Source organism: Danio aesculapii, chromosome 5 (assembly GCF_903798145.1).
Source record: "Danio aesculapii chromosome 5, fDanAes4.1, whole genome shotgun sequence".
Taxonomy (NCBI): Eukaryota; Metazoa; Chordata; class Actinopteri; order Cypriniformes; family Danionidae; genus Danio; species Danio aesculapii.
Window position 1 is genome coordinate 42,145,886 of NC_079439.1, and position 20,954 is coordinate 42,166,839.

Here is a 20,954-nt window from a genome sequence, read left to right on the forward strand (position 1 = left end):
TTTCAGATTTTACCACATTCTTACCCTGATATTTACTTGTTTATTTTAATTTAAGCTTTTGCTTTTGTCTTACTTGCTTTATAGAACCCTGTTGTCGCGGTCAACTCTGCTCTGTGTCTCAAGTCCGCCAACCGCGGGAAAAACGTCCATACAGAGGTAAGCAGTCAGCTGGTAATCGTATACCGCCCTGTAGCGTTCATTTTAAAGATGAAATGCAGCCATACGAAGCTCTGGCTACATAATTTGTAATCTCCAGAAATGTATATAGTGCTACGTTTTCAATTTTTTACATCCCTAATCCTACACATTACCTAAACCCAACTACTACCATAATAACTATATTTTATTGAGTTAAAACTCTTAAGTCAACAGTTTGGTTATAATTTGTTATAGCATTTATTGTACATTAAAATAAAGTGTGTCCAAAAAACATAACAACAACTTCGTGATCCCGTATCAGTCTCTCTTGTGTCCAAGAACCGATTTGTTTTCAACACATTATTAATGATGACCAAACCATTTTAGATCTCCTTAGAGAACATTGTCAAAAAAGTACAGACATGGTTCCTTCATCTTAGAAACTTTTTACTTCACTCTATACACCTTTATAGGTTTAAAAGGCTTCTCTCTGGTGTCAACTTCACCACTGTGATGGTAAACAGCTACAAGAGGTTTAAGCCAAACAACTACACACTATTATTCTGGATAAGCTAGTATTGGACAGAAATAAAGATTGTAGAAGTCTCCTACCAGACCGATGGCGTAGTTTTGGATGTGTTTGAGGATCAGGGAAGAGATCAGTGCAGTGCTCCACTGTATAGCTGGATCATCTGGAAGCTCTCTGCCATGGACAAGAGGTAAACAAGTATTATATGCAGACTCCACACAAAATTTTGATTTTTTACAGAGAACAAGAAGGCAACTGTATGAAACTTGATTTTTATAATTGTGTGCACAAAAAACACTCATGACACTTTAGTATTATTGCTGAGCTGTTTAAGGTGGTTTAAAGTGAGCTGCTGTGTGGTTGCTAGGTCACTGTGATATTTGAGACCCATTGAGGCCCATTCAAAAGAAAATAGCCAGAAATAAATAAATGTGAGATAAAGTACACTGTAAAAAAGAAATCCATAAAATTTACGGTAAAAAAACGGCAGCTGTGGTTGCCAGTATTTCACTATTAAAATACAGTACAAAATGTAAAAATAATTTCACATTTTTACAGTAAACTACCGAATTTCATTAATATATAGAGGTAATGTTTCTGTATTTTGAATTATCAACATCTACACATCTTTTGTTACACAGACAGGCACGTTAACACGGCCATATGCTGGTGGAGATGAGAAATTTACATAATGAACCAATGCTCATCACAAACAACTTTTCCCACAAGCAGAAAAGTGTATCAAGGTATAGAAGGTGCTCAGCATCATTCACTCAGCTACTAAACACCAGTATAGTAACACGCATAAAATTAAAGCCATCAAATAAACATTGATTATTCAACATTAGATGTAACATAAAGCTCTTTTGCACATAACTGATGGGGAAACAATTAAAAAGATCCATAGTAATGTCAACAAAAAGCATAAAAAGTGAAGTGGCATGCAGGGAATTCTGGGAAAGTGGCAATTTACGGTAATTCGCCGTATATATTAGGAAAACATACTGCTGACCAGGTTACGGATTTTTACTGTAGCATTTTTACAGTTTTTTTTACCAATGAAATAACAGCTATTTTTAACAGTGTACAAAATCTTCTCATTTGCAATTGTGACTTGCAGTTGTAAGATTTAATGTTGAACAGCTAAACGGTCTATGCGCAAAGTCTAAAGCGCATGCAAAAGCATTAAGGACATGTCTGAATCTACTTTTGCTATTTTAAGGACGGAAAAATACACTTTGCGCCCTGTCGCATGGTCTAACAGGGTTTTGCTTATTCTCTTAATGAGTTGGGTGTGTTTTAAACATAACGTGCATTAAACCAATCAGAGTCTCATCTCCCATTCCCTTTAAGAGTCAGTTGCATCGCGCCATGGTGCATTTGCTATTTACATAGCGGACGTTGTAAGTGGAAAAAGTAAACGATTGACTAGCGAGAAAACAAGTAACAGACCATCTGCAGTGCGAGGATAGAGAATGAGCCTCCTCCATCCGGCCTCTTTACTTTACTTTACTTTTACTCTTTACTTTACTTTTACTCTTTCACTTTTATGGAGTAAGGAAACGGTGTTGTACACACTCCACTGAAGACATCCATTAGCCTACATATTTAATTTAGTTTGTAAAGCGCAAAGATTTATTTCAAAACTTTACATTTCCAGCATATGAATAAATGAACAAATATAAGGAAGTGCGGTCAAAAAACTATAAATATTTTATAATTATGTCCAAACACATGTCCTGTTCTTAAGCCCCATATGGTGATGCAGACCTTCTCCAAAACCCACAGGTGGACATATCTAAACGTATTTTTATTAAAACAAATATAAATATGCATATAATAAATAATACTGCTAATAATAATAACATTATACAAATGGAGATTGTCGTGAATAAACTGAAAAAAGCCCTCCGAGATGAAGAAGGCATGAAGGCAGTGGTTTTTCTATTTAATAATTAAATTTTTTGTAGATGTAAAGATATCTGTATATTGATGTTCATCATGTGTGTATTAAACAATGTGTAAGAGTTTGGACCTGCATAGACACATAACTAACATAACTAATGGCACGGTCTGTTTCAAAATAGCAACGCGCCAACAATGTGCCTTAACACACCTCCTTTTTAGACTGGCACACCCATGAGTCCACAATGTAGCGCAAATGGATTTGCTATTGAAACAATGTGCCGTAAAACGTGAAAATTAGAGTTACGCTGGTCTGAAAATAGCAACAAATCGTGCCAAACACATCTTGCGCCTTATTGTGCCAGGTGTAGGGCCCTTTATGTTGATCTTTATACGCAAATGTTTCATGTTGTTATTAATTAGCAATAGCAAAACAACATTTCTGAAGCTTTAAACAAATTTAAGATTATTAATTTTTGAATTATTAATAAAAACATCAATAGTTATTCAACGTTTGTTAAATAAGTCTTTTCACAATGGGACAATGTCAAAACTCACAAATACCATTTTTTCTTTTACTTAGGAGTAAGCTTCAAAGTTCCTTCTACCAAAGTGTTTTTCCACCAAATGTATCACCTGGCAAAAAAATGTCCTTCAGAAGATTTTCAACAAAAAAATGACCGATTGTGATGTTAATGATAAAAAAAAACTTGTTAAAATGCTACAGTAAAGATCTGCTATCTTGTTAACAGTAAGTTTACTTAATATATACATAATCATAAATGGACTTTCCCAAAATTCCCTGAATGACACATTTTAGTTTATTTTGTTGACATTACTAAGGGTCTTTTTAGATTTTTCCTATCAATTATGTACATTAGAGTTTTATGTTAAATTGAATGTTGATAAATAATGTTTACTGCATGACAGTAGTGGTTCTATGTATTGGTATGCTTCTCTTGCTGTGAGTAAGCTGTTTGTGATGAACATTGGCTCATCATATGACTTTCTCATCCCCATTTCCTTTTGGTTGTGTTTTTGTCTGTGTTAAAAAGTACAATTTGTAGATGTAAGTACTTCAAAACACTGCTCTATTAACACTACATAAATTGATGAAATACAGTAGATTAACGTACATTTATACATCTCTTTTACAGTTACTGTACAGTTACTTTAACATTAAAATTCTGGCAACCACAGCGGACGTTTTTAATCGTTAAAATAGTTTTTTATGATACAGAAATGATGCTGAACAAACGACAAACCAAATTTTAATACGAGGCGTTTTGGGTTTATTCAAAATCTCCATCAACAACTTCAGCAACAGTGTATCATGAATTAGTAAGTGCAACTAAAGTGTGACATTATTATATACAATACCATACACGCACACACGCACGCACGCACGCACGCACGCACGCACACACACACAGAAATGATGGCGAATGTTTATACTGTACATATACTGTGTTGTCCATGTTCTCTGTGTCAGTTAGATTTGTACTGAGTCAAAGTCTCTGTGTGCCAACACACACACAGCTGCAGCACACAAAGCACTGAGGTCCTGAAAGGGCAGGTTTTGGCCTGAGGGCTACAGTGCTGAGGGAGAGTCTCTCGATCTGATTTACTGCCACAGTCTCACTAGCGCTCAGCTGGAATGCATCCCACAGTCCTCTCTGAAGTCTGGGATCAAAGGTCACCCGGGCTTTTCCCTCTCATTCATCTACAACTACAGCTCAGGGAAAACAAGGGCCATGCATCAATCTCTTCTCTCTTTCTCACACACACAACTTTCCCTTTCGCTTGAACACCCCACATCAATGCTGTGTAATGTATTGGGGTCAGAAAAAGCTCCGCCCTCTGCAGACAATATATGTGTTGATTTGTGAACTAGCTATGCTTTTCCTCTTAGACGATTTTTGTTTATTACACATTAAATATAAGAGGAGCAGAAAGAAAGATGAAGAGAAAAGATGAGTAAGCTACAGGGGGTGATCAGGAGCTGAATATACAGTAGGAAGCTGCCTACCTAGACAGTATTTTAAGGGGCACCTGTTTTACTTCTTTTACAAGATGTAAGATAAGACTTTGGTGTCTCCAGAATGTGTCTGTAACGTTTCAGCTCAAAATAAGCATCAGATCATTTATTTTAGCCTCCAGAATCTGCCCATTTTGGTGTTAGAGCACACAGTAGCTGTTTTTGTAGCCTGTGGCTTTAAATGAAAATGAGCTGCTTTTCCCCACCCACCGCTCCCATGTGCGTGTCTGCTTCTCATGCGTTACGTCAGATAAACAGCACAGTGACAGAGACAGATACGGATGTAGCTGAAATACAGCTCATTAGCTTTGCACACACACATAAGTGTTTACTGACACCATGCGGCCATGATGATTATAGCGGTTAAGAATTACAGCGATTTTACTGTCTTTATTACAAACATGCTCTGTTTTAAAAATCCTTTTAAACTTATAAAACTTATATCAATCACAGGGAGTTTTAACAAATATTTGAATCCCAGTTTATTGCAAAAGAAATGTTCTGTGGACATGTGTGTACATGTTATAATAGAAACATGGTGCCTTTCAATCAATTCGGTGGGCGGGGAAAACTGCACTCCTATGTCACGTTGCGGTGGGATTTGGGTGCTATTTTTACGTCGGGAAATTTAAAAAATAAAAAGACTTTTCAAGTCAAGTCGGCTTTATTATCATTTCAACAATATACAGTGCAGTACACAGTGAAACTAAACAATGTTCCTTCAGGACCAAGGTGCTACATCAAACAACATAAAATGACAACATAACACAGGACTGTGCACTACTATAAAAATCTAGAGAATTAAATAAAATAAGATACAATAAACTAAAATAAAATAAATAAATTAATAAAATTAGACTATGAATAAGAGCGCAAAGTGCGGTTAGTGCAACATTTAGTGCAAATAAAACAGAACAGATAGGACAGGAAACAGTAATGCTGACCAGTACACTACAGACGTTGTGCAAATGGAGCAGATATAAATACTGTACATGTAAACATTTATCACTGAGGTAGAAATGCTGTACAGAGCCGTGTGAAAATAGCAGTTGTATTTAGATGTATTTAGTTGGGTTTATATCACTCCGCTATGACAGTGGACATGCTATACCTACACACAGTTCTGTTCAAAAAGCTTACAAAGTTGATTTTCATCACAGGTGCACTTTAAGTCGCCCTAGCTGTGCTAAAGATGGCAAGACTGTTGTAAACCAACTTTTTGTGAAGAGTCCATTTTGTGAAGACTGGAAAAGACCCTAAAATTACATAACGCACTGCATCAGGAAATTACTGTGATCAAGACAAATGTTGAGAAATGTTAACTTTTTTGCCATGTAATATGCCAAAATGTTTCATTTTTTTGCTTTTTCATCTGGTCAAACTACCAAATGTCTTCATTTTTGTGATTGAAAGTGACAAAATGCAAAGTTCTGAAGTTAAATACTATTAGAGTTGGTACTGTGTTGTTTTAAAATAAATATAAATCAATTGCAAATATAGAAGCTGACACTTGTAAATGTTTTCCATAGCAGCAAAAATAAGCTGAATTTAAATATGGGTATGACAGCATATGTATCTCTGGATACATACAGACAGGGGTGGATTTCACCAATTATCGAGGTAAGCAGCCAATTATAACCCCAGGGAATAAGAGGGCCATGTCCAATGCCAAGAAGCCTATATTATTCATATGTCCCTTTTATAAATTTTCTATCATATGTTGTAAAATCTGTCTATAACCATTAAGATTTTAATGTTATTACTTCTTTTCAAAACCAAGGGCCACATGAATAGTGGAACGTTCCTTCTGTACTGCACATGCAAGTATTAAAATCTAACCACAAATATGGTCAATAAATTAGTAAGTTTGTGATTTTTTTATAATATTATATTACTTATTGTTTAGGGTTATTTCTATAGACCATTTTGACAGATGTAAACAAAAAACAATAGCCCCAACATATTTCCTGTTTTACAATTGTAATTTCTTTAGTTTCCAAGAATCCAAAAAGAGCCACATATTGAAACAATGTTATTATAGCTGTTTTAACAGTAAGATATGATTGATTTGCCTCTTGTTACAGTTATGAAATAGTTTGATAACAAGCAGGAAATATTCATAGGCCAATGACATGACCACATTGAAATGGTCTATTGGAACTGTGGAGCCAATGCTACGAAATTTCGGTCCGTGTACACATACATGTGAATGACAATAAAGTACTTGATTAAAATCGCTTTTTATTTGTAAATTTGTTGTACTTAATTTTACACTAAATTTGCACCAATTTTGAAAATATAAAAGTTTCACTTAATTAAAAAAAATCTACAGAGAAAAAAAACATCTACAGAGAAAGAGAGTGTTTTGAGTTTCAATGCGTGGGCCCCATACCTTGAATTGCTTAGGGCCCCCAAATCACTAATTCCACCCCTGCATACACACAGTCTTGTATGTTCATCAGGGTTTCAAAAATAAAGTAAATCCAATAATACTGAGAACATTAAGACAGTTTAAAATCAAAAGTCTTTAGTGTGACACTGTCCTTCATTACTACACTTGTTAACAGCTGTTTGTCAACGTTTTTCTGTGGAAAGTTTTATATACTTTTACAAACAGAACTTTAAAAAGAACAGCATTCATTTGAAATAGAAACACTGTAAGAGTCTTGCTGACCCTAGACATTTGAACTGTAGTGAACAGATCTTGTCAATATCTTCACAACATGCTTTTGAAACAGAGACCAAGAAAGCAAAAGTCAAAAAAAGAATATACATGGATTCTGTCTGGCAAGAGGGCAAACAAAACCGCTGGAGGACTCTGTATCTACACTAATCCAACGGTCAGATATTGGATATGCCAGGGCAAAGAGGACTGTGATTGGCTAAGAGGGCCGAGCTGGCAGCCTATACCAGTTGGCAATGAATGTGTTAAAGACAGCCGGCAGCAAAATCCCAGCTCAAGGTCAGAGGGTGAGATGAGAAGGGGGAGTGAAATTCAGAGTGAGGGAGAGACAGATAAAAGAAAAAGAGAAACAGAGTGAGTTGAATTGAGGCCTCCTCCCTCTTTTTACAATAGGGCCTGACAGTTGTTTCTGTTCTTTTGTGATGGATCTGCACACAAATCAAATGCTGGCCAGGGTCATGGGGTCGACTCTGGAGGACACCTATCAGCGGCGGGTGGTGTGAGGTGATGTGCTCACTGCAGGCAACGGGGTGAAAGGGAAATTAGGACTGCACTAGCAGATAGGATAAGTCTAAAGAGGGCAAAGACAGTTGTACAAAGAGACTGCGGTATATTCGATAAGATTGTATGAGAGATGACATGTGCTTTTAGAAAACAAAGAGGTATAAATCAGGGTTTTTTAGTAAACAAAAACGAAGACTGAAATTATGGGTCAACAAACATTTTCGTTAACTAAACTAAAATTCACAAGACATGAAAATGGAAAAAAAAAAACTGTAATAATTTATTACAGAAATAAATAACCGGTTTCAGAATCCATGTGGCCAAAAATGGGACCGGTGGCTGTTTAGAGACATACCTGTAGATGGCGATTTTACAGCCAAACACATCATTCAAGAGCTAGGCTGCATCTAAAATCACATACTTTCATACTATATAGTACACTTAAAACAGTATGCGAGCTGAGTAGTATGTCAGAATTCATAGTACCCGGATGACCTACTACTTCCGGCGAGATTCTGAAGTGCGCATCCGATGGACGCTATGCTATCCCATGATGCACCGTGAGAGAATTCATGAATGAAGCAAATGAAGTGAAGTGACACAATTGACACAAGTAAGTCATTTAATGATGACAAAATGGCGGATGTAGTATGTCCAATGCTGCATCCCAATTCGCATACTATCCAACCTAAATAGTATTTGAAAATAGCATTAGTACATCCCAAATCGTAATATGTTGAAAAGAATATCCCAAAGGTTCCCGGATGGTTTACTATTTCCGGTAAAAATTTTAAGCGTAGAACCGTCCATACTCTAACCGCTGATATTGCCCACAATACATTGCGCATTAGAAGTGAATTCGATTAGAACTACAAACGCGGGTAAAAACTGTAAATAAACGTCAAGTAGAGAGACTTCGGTAAAGATGTTTGAATGACTGTTAATTAATATCTAGCCCACTGGAAAATATTTAAATCTCTTTTCTGTGTTATATTTCATCTGCAACAAACATACTGGACTTATATAAAGTATATTATATAAGCAATATATTTGCAATGCTGAGTCTGGATTATTGATTATTTTCATGTGTTTTTGAGGCATGTGACTGTATAATGATTTTGAAAGCATTCAGGCTTAAGAAATTGTACCATTTGTAAATTTAACAATGATTATTTTTATTGAATTATTTTTTATTTAAGTAATCAATTTCTATCTATGCTTGTAGACGGTTTATAATATTTTATGCAGATGCACTTCCCAACAGAACCATTCCAATCAGTCTAAAATTATTCATTCTTTCCAGATATTCAAGTCATTTTGTGAAATTGTATACATAATGCAATGTACATCACAGAAAATCAAAATAAAGCAATGTTATATCGTGCAGTTCTATTACAGAGCGATTTTCTTGAATTCATCATTGTCTGATTTTCATTCTAAACATGATTTTGAATAGCTTGTCAATGTACTACAGTTCTGTGCAGTAAATAATGCTCCATCTGAAAGCACGTACTGGAGGTTTGTTTTTCAAATTCAACAACTGTTGCATCAATCTCTGACACACATTCATCAGACCGTGACATGTGCTTGTGTTGACATGAAAACTTTCTGAATATGCTGAACTGTTTACAACTATTACTCTTACGTGTTTGTCTTGTTTCTGGCATCCAGGAAATCCACACATCAGCAGATCTAATGCATCAACATTGAGGAATTTAATAAACGAAGCATGCATACAACATTCCTGTTCCTCTACTCTCATAACAACACAACATATGTCATGTTGCTTTTGTGAATGTGCATCACAGATTCATGTCGAAACAAAATATATATTTGTTTAGCATGAAAAGCTGTACTATGGACTACTTCAGTGATATTTTACTACATTTCTGGGCCTTGAAATTGGTACCCAGCAAGTATTTAAAAAAAAAAAAAAAAAAAAGATATCTAATAGACATCTTAACGTAGTCGTCTTGGCTAAAACAAGGCTAAATTTGGGCTGTCTGGGAAAATCTTATAGACATCGAAGATTAAGCCAAAACTAGTCATTAAATAAACAGAAATGAATGACTACACACAGAAAGTCTGTCTAATCTGCCTATTTGATGACTAGTCTAATTTTGGGCTATTCATAGATGTCTATTAGATTTTCACTGACAACCCAAGTTTAGCCTTGTTTTCACCAAGCTCTCTACGTTTAGATGTCTATTAAACACAAAATTGTTTGCTGGGTAGTTGCCAATGAAGAAACAGAAACCTCTCAGCTTTTATTACAAATGCTTCATTTGTGTTCCCAAGTTAAACAAAGGGCTTACAGATTTGGAGCAACATGTGGACAATTAATTAATTTGAGGTGATTCTTTTTAAAGTTTAGAAAAAGCCTATCGACTCAAATGGACAGCTTGTGTAGCAAAATAAATAAATAAATAACTGACAGTTACAATCCCAAATAATTTTCTTTCTTACATGAACACGAAAGGTGAATTTATGAAGACTATTTGCCTACTCTTTTTCAAAAATGACAGGAAGGCATCATAAAAGTATCTTAAACTAGTTTTTTAGTCCAAGTTATATGACAATCATACAAACCAGCAAAAGTCATATTCAAAACAAAAATGATCACTTTAATAAAGCTAAACTACTTTGGCTATCACATTTAATTAATTGAAAAGTAATCAAAATCAACATTCAGAATCAATAATCGATCAAATTTTTCCAGGTCAGTTTTTTCAATTATTTTCCCTACTGCGCACCCCTGTGGAGTCACGTGACCTCGCTCAGTTAAGGCTGATTTAAACGTCTGTGTCGAGCGCATGTGTATGGTCCAGCACAGGCTTTGTGCGGTCACATACCTGCGCACTTTTCAAAAAATTTTTACTACACATTGCATGTTTGCACTACATTGACTGGAAGCTGTGCCAGAGATGCCTTGAGACAGCATACTTTCCATTACATTAAAGTTATAATTTACATTAAGATATTTGTTTACAGAGAAATGCACTGTTAAAATATTATTTACAGGATATACTGTACAAGAGTTGTTTTATTTAGAAGAGATACTGCTTATTTTTTTACTTTTAATATTAAAAACATTGAAAGTAATTTATTTTGCTTCCAAAAGTTTTTTATTTTCACTTTTTATAGGGAAAAGTTGACTGTTGGTTTTAGGCAATGTGTGTTTTAATTTCTATTGTTCCACGTTGATATTCAACCTTCATTCAAAAATCTCTCACTTGTAATATGTGAGCATATTTACTGTACAAAACCTGTCAGTAAACTATGAGAACAAAAAAATAAATAAACAAAGAAATAAAATAACCATTTATTAATCATAATTGAGTTAAAATGTTCAATTAATCAAGATTTAGATTTTAGGCCAAATCGGCCAGCCCTAATTTAACATCTCTTAGTTTGTTTTTCAAGCAAAGCTTTCAAATGTCCTCAGAATACAGCACATGAGTCATCCCGGCAACTTTTACTGATATTTTTATAGTGTTTTCTGGCATTTTTGGAGCCTGACAACCTCAGCCCCCTCTCAGTTTTTTATTATGGAAAAGCCAGAACTCTCTTCACAACTTCACATTTAAAGTGAAAAGGAAAACAGACAGTCATGCCTGTCCAGTACAACACGAGGACCAATACATTTGCACAGTACTCTTCTGTTCTTTTTTCTGTAATTTTATCAAACTCTTCTCTGAAGTTCAGCAATAACTCTGAGCATTCAGGCTTTTAGATGCATTTGGCCCTTTTAAGGGAAGCCAGCTTCAAAGTGCAATTTCTACACCCTAGTGGCTCTAAACTGCACTGCAACATTCATTACTTTTAAAACGCTCTTACTCTCATCTACTTTTATTTGTGTAAAAAGTACTATCCCAAAGCCCATGGGTTGAGCCAAAGTTATGTCAAAACCATTTGGACATAACATAATGGAACAGAACTCAAAGACTAATACCTTTAACCTTCCTGAACCAAGACTAAGAGAACATGGGGCAGAACGAGGGAATGATCATAAAATAAATAAAGACACATGATCTACCTGACCTTTTTCGGGATGGATCAAGGCAGAGTGTTGGTCTTGCTATAGCAACACTGTCAAATGCCCCATAGTAACCTTTCCTCTCCCCCTCCCGTCTCTCTCTCTCTCTCTCTCTCTCGCGCTGCATGTGGATGTGTAATTGCTTGCAGGCATCTGAATGCAGCAGATGAACTTTACCCTACTGAGGAGGCGGTGTGTGTGTGAGTAGAGAGGGCGGAAGGGACTGGCAGCATTTGTTTTGTCTGGTCACATGGGGCCCTGGCTGCCTTGCTGTTACAAGGCTCTAGTGCATGCTGGGAAAAGCCGACTGCTGAACAACAATTAACCCGGCATGTAAAAGTTCTGGTTTGCAGTCATATTTGCACAGATTTATAGAGTTTAATAAGCACTTTTTATCAGCCAGTAGCTCTGCAGTGCGGATAGCTGGAAATGCAAGCTACATTCTTCATTCGTTTAGATGTTCAGGAGCAGCCAAACAGCCTATTTCAGCCAAATTTAGAACACCTACTAAAATAAAATTACACTCTCAAATACTTGGCTCAAAACAGCTCTAAAGCTTCCAAGGTATAATACAGATACACTGCTTTAAGATGATAAGCGAAGGGGAGAAATCAAGAGAAGTAGTAGTGAAGGCATCAGAAAAACGTTTTTCCTTGGATATATTAAGGTTCCCCGAGAATGCTTTATTTTCATGACAAGCTCTTGGCAAGAAAGGCATTTGCTGTGCTGTCTGGTTATTGTGTTAACAGAGCTCATCTATCTAAGGGTTCTGACCTGAACACTCACAGACGTGACTCTCTGTCCTCCTCCTGCAGACTATAAATCACACTCAATGTATTTTCCTTGCCAAATCCAGCTATAATTAATTTTGTAGGGTGATGTTGTTGATACTGGTTAAAACTAGTCTAGATTTCATATTGTCCATATATAATTTTGGTAAATATTGTTTGTTATATTAAGAAAGCCCATTTCTTCCACATTTACAAGGGGTCATACCTTGATATATTATAATTATGGCATAAACAGTGATGAGACATTCAGTCAAAACTATGTTTATATCACATTTATGATGTAAACAGTTGAAACTATTAAAATAAAGTCCCAAATAGAGAATAAAAAGTCGTATTATAAACTAAAAACATTTTAACACAAGGTCACTATTATAAAAGGATGCCAAAATGACGAGCTAATAGTCATAATCAAGACAGGAAGTTTAATGTATATGAGATTTAAAAAATAAGACAAATAAAAATTGTAATAATATAAAATGATGAAGTAATGATAAAGTTGTGAGGTACAGTGGAGAAAATAAGGATTCAACATGTTTTTTTCTAGGAATATTTCTAAAGGAGCTGTTGACATGGAATTGAACCAGATTTTGTTAAAAACCCAATCAATACAAACAAAACTAAAAAATCTGAAAACTTATGTGTAATAACAATGAAATGACACAAGAAGAAAGTACTAAACTGCTGAAACGTATAAAACTTTATATAAAAGGCTTTTTTAGTGACGGCAGCTTAAAGATGCCTCTAATATGGATAATGAACTGCTCATGTGTGAGTTTTTCCACAGACTTCAAGAGAGTGTAAGAATCTTCGTCTATCAAATCTGATCTTTATTTTGTAATTTCTATTTAATTCAAGTCAGGTGATTGGCTGGGTCATTCTACAGCTTGATTTTGTAAAGCTTTTGTCAAAATTGAAGGCTTTAGACAGAAAATAGAAGATGTTAAACTTTCTGCATCGCCTTATACTTCAGATCCTTTAAACACGCCACTAAATCAAAATAATCTACAGTGCTTCGAAATCATAGAACAGGAAGAGCTAGATAAAATTATAAATAGCTCCAAACCAGCTACGTGTATGTTGGACCCAATTCCTACAAAATTACTGAAAGAATTGCTACCTGTTATAGGAGAACCTCTTCTTAACGTTATCAACTCTTCTTTATCTTTAGGCCATGTTCCAAATCCTTACAAGTTAGCTGTTATTAAGCCTATTATTAAGAAATCACAACTGGATCCAAGCAACTTAGCTAATTATAGGCCTATTTCAAATCATCCATTTATGTCTAAAATACTAGAAAAAGTTGTTTCTGCTCAATTATGCTCCTTTCTGCAGATGGACAATGTTTTTGAAGTGTTTCAGTCAGGTTTCAGAGTTCATCACAGTACAGAAACTGCATTAGTGAAAACAACCAACGATTTACTCTTAGCTGCTGACCAAGGGTGCATCTCGCTATTAGTTTTACTTGATCTTAGTGCTGCATTTGACACCATCGACCACAATATCCTCATAAATCGCTTAAATTCTACAGGTGTCCAGGGTTTAGGTGGTTTAAGTTATACTTAGCTGACCGTTACCAGTTTGTGAATATTAATAGACAACTTTCACAAGTCAGGCCAGTAAAGTATGGGGTGCCACTGGCTTGCATGGTTCGGGACTTGTAGAGCTACGCATCGATGGATTTGCTCTTCAGTATTCGGACTCTCAGCAGTAAATATTAAACCACACTGATCTGAGCTAAACAGAACTGAACTTAAACTCTGAAAACTGAACTGACACTGTTTCAAATCACTACAATCTTCTATGTGAAGCTGCTTTGACACAATCAAAATTTTAAAAAGTGCTATGAAAATAAAGGTGAATTGAATTTAATTGATTTTCTTTCTCTGAAAGCATTTGAGTTTTCTTGGCTGTGTTTTGGATCATTGTCTTGCTGAAATCTCCACCCTGGTTTCATCTTCATCATCCTTCTAATGTAGATATTGAGCTGAAGCACCTGATATTAATTTACAATGACAAATAGCAGAGGGTTGCTGAATAACTACTGAGAGACTTCAGCTGCTGTCTGGGCTTTCACTGCTTTTCTACAGCTCCCTTTCTTTATGTGTTCAATACTATTTCCCTGTGTCATTTAATTTTATTACACATAACTTAATTTCTAAACTAATTACATTTGTTTTCTTGGTATATATGGTTTTATTTGGTTGTTACCAACATCCAGGGAAAATTTCAAGTCAACGGCACCTTTAAAAAGATGTTTTCTGAGAAAAATGTAGATGTGTTCAATACTTATTTTCCCGCTGTAAATGTTATAATTAGGACATAATAGATCAAATTAGCATATTGCACAAAAGATAAGGTAATAATTATGAAATGTAAAAATCAGAATGCGAGACTAAAAAGACTTGATATGACAAATGTAAATATTTAAATATAATTACTAAAAACAATGTGATCAAATTTAACTGTGGAAAAATTCCAACTAATTATCATTATTATTTCGTTCTATCAAAATAATAATAAAAAAAGAAAAGACTAAACACATTGTGGCTGTTATCAAATATTTTCACATCCTTTTCACTTTTCATCTCATAATTATGACTGAGTATTTCACTTTTTGTCTCATAAATACATTTTTGTCAGAAATATGATTTATCAAAGCAATGCTTTTTTCATTTTCTGACACATTAGATTCCAATCATTTTAAATCAAAACCTTGACATTACAGGTTCCTTAATAAACGCTTAGATCACTTTAAAAGCAATAGCTCTTTCTCTGAGAAACCGTACGTATATCTGCCCAGTTCAAGGAAACCATGCAGATAATAATCAGAATAAAACTAACCGTATAGCCACTGACAGCTCTCAACACATGACAGAGATAGACAAGAGATAGAGAGAGAGGAACTGTCAGAGGAAGTAAAAAGAGGACAGGCACTCAACCTGATGTCACCCTGCCAGCCAGGTGGACTGTGCTGTCTGTGTTTAGAGCGGCGGAGAGTACATCTGTCTGCCTCAATGAATAATACAGAAAAAACAGAGAGAAATAGAGTGTGAGGTCGACTGAGTACACGTTCAATGGAGTGTGTTCAGATGTGCTCTTATCACAAAAACACTCCCATGATGCATTGCCTCGGTCAGAATGTAGGCGGTCAATGCAGAGCTGCGCTCTGGAGAGAGGCGAGGGTCAGACAAGCCATTCAGAGTCCACGAGGACACACATTTTGAGACAGCACAAGATAAGATATAACAGACTTCGGCAGTCCGACTGTAAAATGAAAATGATATCATGCACACACTCACATGAGCTCTGCGATGCATGTCATAATTCAGAAAGACAGCTTTAAATTGCTGCAAACAAGCCTACACAGATGAAGTAATTAGAGATCATAACCACAAGTTCATGAAGTCTGCAAGCTCTCGACTGGGTAATTCTCACGAAAACCACCAACTGAAATAGGAAGCGTCTCTTACCAGCATGTACAATCAGTGTGTACCTGATAGATTTCCTGATGTTTTGGATGTGCTGATTACTATTCTAGTTGACATCATTGACGATATTAATTTGTCACATCGAGTCAAATGAACGTTAAGCTGCTGAAGTGACTAAGCATAATAACAATGTAAATGGAATACAATAAGTTTAAGGCCAGTCTGCTTTTTAAATGTTTTAAAATAAGCTTCTTCTGCTCACCAAGGCTGAACTTATTTAATCAAAAATACAGTAAGAATTGTGAAATGTTATTCCACTATAAAATAACTGTTCAAGAGTAGTTTATCATTTAATTTAATAATGTATTCCCGTGATTTTAAGATGAATTTTCAGATTCATTACTCCAGTCACATTTCATTTGAAACTGCATACAACAAGAAAGCAGTTTTTTAACATTTTAATAAATATTGAACTTTTTTTTTCACATTTATTAAATGTCACCTTGATGAACAGAATAATTTTCCTAAAAAAAATAAAAAACTGACTTTTGATCGATAGTTTATATATAGCTAATCAAATTAAAATGAATGAAACTGAAAATGATCCTGGTAATTCTGCATTATGATATGTAATGATAGGCAGAAAGAAGCATAAAAATATGATATGATAACAAATTTTTCAGGGTTGTGCAGTGATTATAAATGCTAATGAACTATACCATGTTATGATTAATCTAATTATTGCATTTAATCACACAAATATTTTACAGATTTTTTTTTATTATGTTTGATGAAGATTTAACAGATATTATTAAAAACATCCTTAAGTAACTTTTTTTTAATTGAACATAAGCCTATCAATTAAGCTTCTCAACCTTTTTTCTATGAGCCCTCTTCCAACTGAAGTGGTTTAAAAGTGTTTTTTTTTTTTTGCATAATCTAATTAACGCATTAAATTAACAACCCTATTAAAACTATATGAAAAGTAATAGAATACATATAAATACCTGTATTGACTAATATCAAATTCCCTATTAAAAATTACTTAAAACAGACATATTATGTTACAATTCAAAATAATGTTTTTTTTTTAACAGCCCAAGACCGGTTACTCACTAAAGCTAATGCCGAGTTCAGACTGCATGGATGATTTTAGCCCTGATTTTGACTCGACAAAAGGTTTTGAGAAATCAAAGACAAATGCCTGAAATCCCAGGTAAATCGGTGCTCGTTCACATGAGTAACAATCACACAGTGTGAACTATCAAAGACACGATCTGAGAGAATCGCAGATGAGTTGCCAACGCCCGTGAGATATTTGGCCTGCTAAATATCTGGAGCTGCTGACGATTCAAATTATGCCATGTGAAATGAGTTTTGACTAAAAATAACATCGGCGATCACCTACAGCCAATGAGAGAGCAGCATCCACTAGTATGGGTATCTGCAGGCCAGCCTGAGATTGTGGGAAAAGTTAAAAGCGCTTGTTTTCAGTTTATTTGGACCCAAGAAATGGAGGAAACTAGTGTAAATTTGGCAGGAGCACCCGTGTCTGTTTGAAGTATCATGTGAGCAATACCACAACCAGGACAAAAAAGAAAAAAGTTGAGGAGAAATTGCTAATTATCTTCAAAACCAGATGAGCAAATGTGTATATTTTCTACCCCACTAAAAGCTTCTTTCTCATTATGTAGTTAATAACAAAAGACATACTACATGTTTTTGCTTGCGAGATGTAGTTTGGACAAAGTTGTCTGTGATTCTTCCTATTGTAAAGTCATGCAGAGTGAAACCCCCTGTCGCCAATCCATCTTGCAGTGTAAACAAAGCAGCGACAAAATGCTAGCCCAGATAGTCATGCAGTGTGAAAACATCTGTGACACGACTACTTTAAAAATCATGCAGTCTGAACTCGGCATAAGCAGGGCTGAGCCTGGTCAGTACCTGAATGGGAGATCACATGGGAAAACTAGGTTGCTGTTGGAAGTGGTGTTAGTGAGGCCAGCAGGGGGTGCTCAACCTGCGGTTTGTCTGAGCCCTAAGGCCCCAGTATAGTAAAGGAGATACTATACTGCAGTGAGCACATTAAACCGAGGTCCTTAAAAATCCCATGGCACTTCTCTTAAAGAGTAGGGGTGTAAAAAATTCCCTCCATCTGCCCTTACTGATCATGGCCTCCCAATCATCCCTATCCCCCGAACAGGCTCTTATGCTGCAAACTGCTAGTGGTGTGGTGAGACCCCCCCTCATGATTGTGAAGCGCTTTGGGTGTATGGTCATACAAAATAAATGCACTTTTTAAATACACATTAAATTACACAACAGTTTTTATTGTAAAATATAATTTAATATGTATAATATGTTAATATGTTTAATGTGTTTTAACATTTAATATGTATATTGTCATAGCAAAATGCAGCTATTACTCCAGTCTCTGGTCTGATTCTTTTCAAAACTTGGTAAATCCAGTGGCAGCAGGCACCTTGCAAAAACAACTGGGTTTCCTGGTTGACTGATAAAATCCTGTGCTCCCTGATGCAAGGATATTGCATAGAAGCCTTCAGCCACCAGCTGGTCAGATGACAACTGCAGACTTCAACCAGTTCTTAAAAGTTTCATATACAACGTAGATAGTGAAGGGTCTTTGGCCAATTTTGAGATGGAGACTTAAGTCCACAAGACTTTGTCACTCTAACTATGTGCACTTATGTAACCTCTGTCTGTTCAGTTGAGTGTGTGTGTGTGTGTGTTTTCAGAACTCTGTGTACAACAGTGTTGCTGACTGCAGGGAATGAATAGGATCACTGCATGCACGCCAATCCCTGATCACTACACACTGACCTTTCCTGAACCAGCTCTGAGCCCGGATGACCCTGTTTAGATGCAGACACGCACACGCACATGCACACAGAGGGAGAGGGGGGGAGGGGGAGGGAGAGAGAGAGAGAGAGAGAGAGAGAGAGAGAGAGAGAGAGAGAGAGACAGAGATTACCACAGTATGCTGAGGTCATGCTATGCAAACGAAAAGCCCAGCAGCTCATCTTTCAGATTTATGTGTTATCACTCCACTGCAGTTGCCATTTAACTACGCTTTAGCTTGAATCACAGAGCTAATCTGTCACATACTGTAGATAAAGCAGAAAAACAGGTCGGGATGACCTCTAATGAAAGCTATCTATGCTTCAAATATTGCTATCACTTATAGTCATGCGCAATCTGGGTTTTTGCCAAATGTGGGCAGAGATTGTGTGTTTGTGTACGTGCTTGTGAATGACTAGAGGAAAGGATCACAAAGATTACAGTGTCAGCTGCGGGGTAAAGACCGAGATAGGCTGAGAAAGGTGAGTGAGGAAAAGTTAAAGCCAGTCGGATTGGAGCAAAGTTTACTCTGTGTGTACATTAGGCTGAAAAATAAAGTAATGGATCGAGAGATATGGGTAGACCGGGCATAGTGCCAGCTGATTATGAAAGTTCCAGGTGGGAGTCTGAGTTTACATGATACTTTTGACCTAGTCAACACACATACACAAACACTCCCAGGCTTCTCAGAACACACACTGATTCCACGTATGGCCACTAGAGCCATCTAAAACAACACGACTGCTCACTGACCCCACTCTTACACAAAAGGATTGTACTACACACGCACACACACTTATAGAGGTTCTATGTAACATCATATATTAGAGCTGTCTGCAATCTAAACAGGCCAACTGGAGGTAAATGTGACAGCTGTGTCCAAAAGCAGTCAAAACAAAGGTGTATCTCAGTATGCGATCATTGCAACAAAGCAGGAAATATCGTCTCGTTAAATTTGGGAACACTTAGATGTGAGCCCAAATAGAAGAACAATCTCTGAAGCAATCAGTCACACACAAACTCAGGGGACAGTTAGCAGGTCCATTATGCTTTAGTTTTTCCACCCTTCCAAGAAAACAACAAACTCTAAATGTGGAGAAGTTGCAGCCAAGCGATACTGTTTTGGACCTCTGGGGCTCTGCAATATTCGAGCACGAAAACAACAACACCAAGAAGGAAGCTTTGAGCGCTCTTTACTAAAGGAACGGATTCATGCAGGGAAGAACTGCAGGCAGGGCGGGTCGCGGCACTTGGAAAACAGCCTGGAAAACATATTACCATGACTATGCAAATTCTTTTGGGAGAATTTGGGAGAAACACATGCATCATATTTTGTTTGCCGTTCTTTGGGTGGATAGAAGAACACATGGCATTTAACAAAATACTCTAAAAAAGACTTTTTTTTCATTCCATATGCTTTTTCATCAAGAAGGCTTGTAAAAATGTTTAGAGGATTTGGACCAGCTAATAGTTAAGAGTACAGGCTTTCTGGATTTTATTGTCATCATGCCATTCTGTTTTAACCCTTTTAAGGCATTCATTGAAATACTCATCAGAAGAACCCTGGAGTGCCACTAGGGCATTTTTCAAGACTTTTGAAGTGTTATGACTTATAATTAAAATTACATTGCAGTAAATAAAGTTAATGAAGTTACCATATACAATTACTTGGGTTAACAATGAGCAATGTTGTTTCTAACATCACAATCTAAAGTAACTGTGAAAAAGCAAAGGCACTTATTGCAAATGCTTCTTGTTCCTAGTAAAGTTCTTGAAAGACATTAAACCATGTCTTTTTTATATGCAGGACATAAAGGGCTCTTTTTTAACGATCTAGGTGCAAAGTCTAAAGCGCATGCTGCAAAAGCATTAAATGTGCTTTATGTAAGTTTTTGACTCTTCTAAAGCATAAAAATACCATAATATGCTTGCAGATATTTAAGAAACACGCCAAGTGAACATTCTTATTTATCTGAAAAACAATGCTAAAGCCTGTTTTGAAAATGTGAGTTAAGTGCTGGAAGGCTGTCTTTGTTTTTTTTT

General features: G+C 36.1%; 1 protein-coding gene across 1 annotated transcript in view; it reads right to left on the bottom strand.

Moving 5' to 3' along the window:
• The window catches only part of pigl (phosphatidylinositol glycan anchor biosynthesis, class L), a 49,315-nt gene that overhangs the window by 22,076 nt on the left and 6,285 nt on the right, over positions 1-20,954 (bottom strand). Inside the window, exon 3 of the mRNA XM_056458222.1 lies at positions 751-841. Coding sequence (XP_056314197.1) covers positions 751-841 — 91 coding nt within the window. The remainder of the gene's footprint in view (positions 1-750; positions 842-20,954) is intronic.